Consider the following 7,444-nt stretch of genomic DNA (forward strand, 5'->3'; position numbering starts at 1 on the left):
TAAATTAGAATCAGTAGGTACTAGCCAAGACGTGATAATTAGGTATGCCTATCGCGTACTTTATTGAAGTAACTTCTGAAGAAGAGTTCTATCATATAATTCGAGGATTTAGCTGATGTAGATTTGATAAATAATAAAATCTGCTCTTAGGGTTTGTCTGTACTTATCAATTGCTCAACGGGCTATTTTAGTTCTAATATAATTTATTACCTCGTTTACTCCTAGCTTAAGGGTGGCTAGCTATTCAGGATTTCGGTTATCACAAATAAGATACTTATAAGACAGGAAAGAAAGAAAATTGACAATTCAAGCTGGCTCTCTAATTAGAATACAGTGGTATACGGCTAACTCTAACTGAACAGAGTCGTCTTCTTTCCGCGATGAGAAATGATAAGCATTATACCCTGAACATAAGAGCCCTTAATCACAATTCAACATTTAGTTTAGGTTAAGTAACACACCAAAGTTACCGCATCTTACTGTAGCTCAGGGCCATCTACTTTCAAATTCAATTCGAAAATTACAACTACATACACAAAACTATTATATTAGTTAAAATAACTGCTTGAATAAGAAAACTATACAGAGACCGATTAATTAAGCTAAAACTTAACAATTAGTAGTAGTTGCAAAAATATCATATTTAAGTACTTAATACCACAGGTTTTAAATAAGTGAAAAAATATAAAGATTTACTTTTTCTTATATTAAAAAAAATACATGCAGTATTGTGTACCATGCGCTTATGGAAAGTTATCGTATGCCTAAAGTTAAAGGGAGTTCTAATTATTTATTTGAATACTATATATGTCTACATCATTAAGGGGCCTTTTGTAAATACTAGGGAACCATTTATACTATGGTGCTAACTGTATCAATTGATTATTCTTACAAAATGTGTTTTAGTCAGGGTATTCCTGTTACAGTTTTCAGTTCACTATATACTATCAGAAGATTAAAAGTTAATGGGTAAATTAATAATATCATTTGGATTAGCTTTACATATAAAATTATCATAATATGATTAGTTGCTATAATCCTCCAAAATAGTTTGACCGGTTCTGATTAAGTTTTATATGTAGATAATATTAGGTAGGTCCGAGAAAAGGTTGTTATACATTTTTGAAAGCCTTAAACGATAAGGGTGATTAGTAGTAAAACTTCTAAAGCAAAGCAACATTGGTTCTGTCAGCTAGTTACTTTATAATAATGGAGTAAAGCTTCCACTATCCGTAATTTAACAGTTTGTTGAAGAATGGTAAATCAGGGTTATATTGAATGCTATAGAACTTTATGTATGCTAATGGTCAGGTGTGTGTAAATTTAAACGATCATAGATGGCTCGAGTAGGTAAATAGTAGTTATTATGTCCGATAGTGGAAAAACGTGAGACGATACACTTTTCTATATCACACGAGGAATTAATACTCCTTATTCCAGTAAGCTCATCATAATGTTCAGTCATAAAAATGTTTGAATGTCAGTTTGTCCAACCCGCGAACTACAGCCACCTAATGTAGGTACAAGAGCAAGACCTACACAATAAACGGAACAATAGCTATATCAACAAAAATATGTATTGTAATGAAAATGGTGTTTCGTACCCACATTATTATTATAGATATACACAGAATTACTGATTTTGGAAACATATGTTTTTTGGGAAAACTACAATATAAATGTACTTATATACTAAAATCTAATCATAAGAGATTTCTAAAGCGTAACATGAGATAGGTCGGTACGTATAAAATTTGTACTATAATGTGTGGGGGCTAAGACCTTATGGGATGCAGTTTACAGATTCAATTAATTTAATTCAAAGTTCGTCTATTGATAGAATGTGGTAGTGAATAAGTACAGATATTAAATTATATTCTTGTAATATTAACAAGATTAATAGTTCTACGTATTTGCAGATTGTTCTGGTAGATAGGGAGGAAAATGAAGTTACAGATGTCCTCATATACGGTAGTCGAGAATTAACATTGATTTTCACAGTTCTAAATAAAAAAAAAACGCACTGAAACAATATTATTGTAAGATTCTCTCTATGTGACTTATGCATAAGTGGCGATATATGTGATTCGGTTCCTCTTGGTTTACTTCTACGTGACTTCTGTCTTATGTGGCACTCGTCAGTGATTCACTTCTATGCGACTCACGTCTGTCTATATCTATATATTCGGCTATGGCTTACCTTTTACTATATGTCTGTATGATATACGACTTTGTGACCTAAGTCTGTGTGACCTGCGTCTGTGTGACCTGCGTCTGTGTGACCTGCGTCTGTGTGACCTGCGTCTGTGTGACCTGCGTCTGTGTGACCTGCGTCTGTGTGACCTGCGTCTGTGTGACCTGCGTCTGTGTGACCTGCGTCTGTGTGACCTGCGTCTGTGTGACCTGCGTCTGTGTGACATGGGTCTGTGTGACACACGTTTTTGTCTGTGTGTGCGTGTGAAATACCTAAGTATTTGTGTGCTTACCTAAATTGAACGAACGAATTCCAAACGAAAAGGAGATTTAAACCCACGTCTTACTAGACACGGGCATAAGTTAGTTATTTCTGCATATCGTCTCCAAAGAGTAGAAAAAAATCTTTTGTAGGTTTGGGTGTACTCTTCTATAACAAGATCCTCAAAACTGTGATGGACCTGCCAATGCATAGCTTTAAGCAATGTGTTAAAAAACATTTACTTAGTCGAGGTTACTACAACATTGATGAGTTCCTATAAAGATAAAAGCGCTTGGAGGCCATTGGGTCAGCTTCACCTTCACACAGGAAATAAAACTATAAGAAATTGTAATTGTTATCAATTGTAAATTATAATACTGTATGACTTTTTCAAAAGAGCAACTGTTGAGTTTCTTACCGGTATCTTCTCAGCAGAACCTGCCTTCCGAACCGGTGGTAGAATCTTTACAAATAGTCTACTGTCGTGTCAAAAGTGCTTGTAAACTGAGCCTACTTGGAATAAATGATTTTAGATTTTGATTTTGATTTTGAATTGGTCCGAGTTATTTTGATTAATCAAGTTATCTTAGTGATTCATATTTATTGAAGTCGGAATGACCTAGTAACTAATATGCAGATAAAATTCAAATATGTGATTTTATAGTAAAATAAGTATTTCCAGATTAGGTACCTGTCTGGAAGTACTAATAGCGATGTTTTTGTTTTATCATAATTTCTGAATTTCTTTCATATAGATAGCACAATATACTTATTGTTTGGGTTTGAAGTCTTAAGTGACCCATGAACATAATTACCAGAAACGAATTAGGCTTTATGATAGCACTTCGATTATGTATATTGATCAAAACCTTGTCAGTTTCAAATTACTGCTGGATCCTGTTCTTTCCAGATAACTGATGGTGCAGTGGGAGATACCAGAGTGTTACCAGAACGCCGTGGGACACGGCATCTTCAGGATGGCCGAATGTTACAAATAGTACCTGCTTCCCGCCTATTTCGTATAGATAAGTGTCGCCGCCTAGCGTATAGTAGCGTCATTTCATTTCATACTTTTATGACTTCCGGTTATTATAGTTAAATTTAATTAAGTAACAATGATTATCAATCCGAACAGTGGAGAGGTTATTATTAATTATTGATATAAATATAATTATTTATTTTACATGATATAAATTCATCATTGGTTATTTTACTCTTGACAACTATGACGTCACGTTATGATTTAGTTTGTATTTAATTTCTCAACTTTGTGTTTCGATATTTTAATATTATTTTACGATCGTTATAAATATCTTTTAATTATTAATGTGTTTTAGATAGAATTATAACGTTTGGTTTGTATAATAATACTCCGGAACTATTATTAAAACGTACTTGTATTGTTAACATATTCGTGCTACCAACAGTAGACACTAACTTTGCAAATATTATAAAATAGAGGGTTGTTTAGCAGATTCATTGATATACTACCATCAGCGTGTAATATTAACATTATAGCGGAAGCTATGCTGAAATTGTTATCGAATAAATTTGTGTACAGTGAAAATATTATTTTACTTCTCCCACCTTCTGTAACAAAAGCGTTCTCGAGTTGATGGTGTATAATTTATTGTATGTTATTCTTATCGTGCTCTTCTAATGTATTTATTATGCGTGTTCCACGTTATTATTATGTCGAAACCCTTATTTTGCATATATTAGAATTTGTGCCTTTGGGCTCTGATTGAGATTAGTTGAATGAAAAAAGAATAATATAAAAGGTAGCATTAAGTAATTATGGTTTCATTGTATTGAAACATATTTGAATTATTTCATGCGAATCAATTATTATTGGTGGTGTAAATTAAAAACTGTATAATTTGCATAAAGATATTGTATTTGAATTTTTCATTAAATTTTAAACATAGGATAATATTTACACAAATAATTTGGCTGTACATAGTCTTTATATATGCCTTCATCGCCTACGACAAAACAAAATTCCGTCGGCAAATCAACTTATATTATTTTTATCTATTTAAGATTGCACTATTCACTAAATTTGTCATGGCGCATGACGCCTTACAACATCAATTAGTCTATTGATATCACAGAATAAAATTGGACATTACAAACATTTATTATGTCAGTCATTAGTCCTCACTACACTAGTTTATTGGTGCACTGCGGCCGCTCCGAGTCGCTGGCCGTACATCGCGTAAGGCGAATAGAAAGGTCCCAGCGCTGGGTTGAAAGCACCGTAAGGAGATGCTCCCAGACTCGGGGGCAGAGCTTTTGAGTACGGGTGGTAACGACTCGCGGACAGCGGGCTCAACGGTGCCGTCGGGTACGCGCCGCGAAGTCCAGCCGTCGTGAATAAAGGATTCAACGGATTTAGCAGCGACGGTTGGGCAGAGGTCGATACAGGGGTGGATCCGTCCGTCGTGTGACTTCTCAAGTGTTGCAAAAGCTCTTCAGAATTCCCAAATCGTTTGCCGCAATAAGATTCGCCGACGATCCAATTACAAATGTAGGGACGGCTCATTTGCGCGTAAGGAAGACTGCCGGCGGCGCCTTGTTGCGACAAGGCCATAGCCATTGCTAAATTATATTTTTGATGTTCACATTGCGTGCATCCGGCAGGACACGCGCCGTTGCTCATGAGGAGGTGATGATTGTTAACGGAGAATTGGCACCCGGTGCAGTAAGGGTCTTTGCATACTGGGACCAATGTTTCTCCGCCGGCGGGCGTCTTAACTCGGGCGTAACCGACGTAAGCGTTCGGTGATCCTGGAAACCCGGCGGCCGCTGCCAGCATCGCAGCGTGGTGAGCGCTGAGCGGGGCTCCAGCGTAAGGTGGTCGAAAGGCTGGGTTTGCATGCTGCTCCATTCCAGGAGGGCAACACAATCCGGCGAGTGGGTTAAATCCTGGCAGGCCGGGTAAATTCTTGAAAGCTCCGAGATGATCTTTTCCGTGTCCTAACACTTCCAAACCCGATCGTATTATCGGGCTCGTGCCAGATGATCCGGCGGGTGAGGACTTTTGTTCACTGTAGGGGCTGCTCTTGCCATTTTCTGTAGTCGGAGGGGTCGATTTACGTCCAGGTGTGCTTTTTCCAGATTTTTTATCATCAGAACTATCCGAACTAGCTTTTGATGATGGCCTAGTTTCTTCAGGTTTCTTAGTGACGACATTAGCTTCGTACGGTTTGAAAGCTAAATGTTTGTTTTCTGGCGAGGAACGCGGTTTATCCGGTTTAGCGGCACTGGGGGACGAACGACTGATAGAATCACTGTTAACACTGTTCACTGTTTTCTTTTTGTCGAGCGGCGGCAGCAGCGGCTTGGCCAAAGTGTCAGCACCGATCTGACTGCAAGTTTGCGCTAAAAGCGCGAGCGGACTTTTTTTGGAGTCCAACTGTAACAAAGAAAAAACTAAATTAATATCATTGTTTTAAAAATTCTTTTTAGTTTAAAAACAAAAATAAATTTCCTATTAATTTGAGATAAAATTAAAATATTTTTATATAATACTTACAGATGAGGATAATGGAGTTAAATAATCTGGCTGCAGATACTGATTAGGGTTGGTAGTCATCATTGCACCGTCTTCAAGCACCACCATTTGGAGTTTAACTTTCACGATCACTTGTACACTCAACGTAAAGTCACTCGGTCAACTCTGCGAACACAACTACTCTGTGGCACGGTCGCGCGGAGCGTCGGGAGCGAGTGCGTACGTCCGTGGCGGCGGTCGAGGCGACTGTGAGAGACGAGACCCCACCAGCGCGCGACGTGCCGGGCCCCCGCCCGACCCGCGCGACAGGGACGACGATATCTCAAGTCTTTGTTAGAGAAGCAGCGCTATATCTCTCCGCTGCAGCACACAGTCATAAAAAATAAAGCGGAAACGACACATAGCTGCATTGCGGTAGGGGAAAAAGGAAAGGCGGCATGGCGGGCAGCCGGGTGCGGATTGAGACGTGCGATGGCGTTGGTGGCTCGCCACCCATGACGGCGTCGCTTTGAGCCGCCGCGACTCTACCTGCGCTCCGCTACGCTGTAGCTTTTTTGTTCCGCGCCACTTTTATTACGCTTTCGACAACGCTGCTCTCGCCGGCGCTTCGCTGCTGACACATTCGAAACTACTTACTCTTTTACAGTCGCCTTTGTTCTGGGATGCGCTCAGTTCAAAGGGGAAAATTGAAGCTCTCTGTGCCGTTTCCCCGTAGCCGTTTGATGTGCACGCGTTTTACGAGCACTCGTTCGAGCTGCGGCGCAGCCACCGGGCCATGTTTCACTGCATCGACAGCGCAAAGTCCATAACGTTAACGTTAATCCGACACTAAAACCTGTCAAACACGGCCTCATTCAAACGGGCCCCGCGTCGCTATCAAATTAAATATGTCAATTTGGGAACCCATATCAACAGCTGCGAGCGACGTCGGGCCCTTTAGAAATATTGCTTATTGTGTCCAAACAAAGATACTAAGTATAACGTATGGGCGGACGACAGAGGTCGTAAATAACCCGGCGGGTTGTAATATATTTGACAGTGCGCGGACATGCGAAACAAAAAACATGTTTATTGCGATGCGGGGCCTTGCGGGCCCGGAGTTCTTCTATAAATTAGGTACGTGGGCATTTTAGTGTTTGTTTAGGAGCTCGGGCGCCGCGCCGGTCGCCGCCGACCAGTTCGCGACTAAATCACGGCTTGCGGGTTGCGTGGCGACGTTATCACTTGTTGGCCGCGCAATTGAAACGTTTCGCCAGCGGGGCATTCAGTGGAGCGAGTTGCTTTTATTTAAACGGCGCCATTACCGTTACTCAAAAAATGCTCTTTTAATATTGCCAATTTTCCGCGACGCTTATTTTCTTTAACCGACTTCAAAAAGGAGGAGGTTCTCAATTCGGTCGGTATTTTTTTTTTTCTGTTCCATGACAGTATTCCGCCCTCTTTAGCTCAGTTGTGAATACCTGTAAAACTAG

The 7,444-nt window shown here is 39.5% G+C and overlaps 1 protein-coding gene across 1 annotated transcript; it reads right to left on the reverse strand.

Annotated features, from left to right (window-relative positions):
* Positions 1-4,331: 4,331 nt before the first annotated feature.
* Positions 4,332-6,417, reverse strand: LOC112044638 (zinc finger protein Noc). Its single transcript, XM_024080538.2, has 2 exons — positions 5,994-6,417; positions 4,332-5,873 (listed from the first exon to the last, which is right to left on the reverse strand). Exons 1-2 carry the CDS (start codon positions 6,078-6,080, stop codon positions 4,629-4,631), a joined length of 1,332 nt encoding a protein of 443 aa, XP_023936306.1. The 5' UTR covers positions 6,081-6,417; the 3' UTR covers positions 4,332-4,628.
* Positions 6,418-7,444: the final 1,027 nt, after the last annotated feature.

This window comes from Bicyclus anynana, chromosome 12, assembly GCF_947172395.1.
Source record: "Bicyclus anynana chromosome 12, ilBicAnyn1.1, whole genome shotgun sequence".
Lineage (NCBI taxonomy): Eukaryota > Metazoa > Arthropoda > Insecta > Lepidoptera > Nymphalidae > Bicyclus > Bicyclus anynana.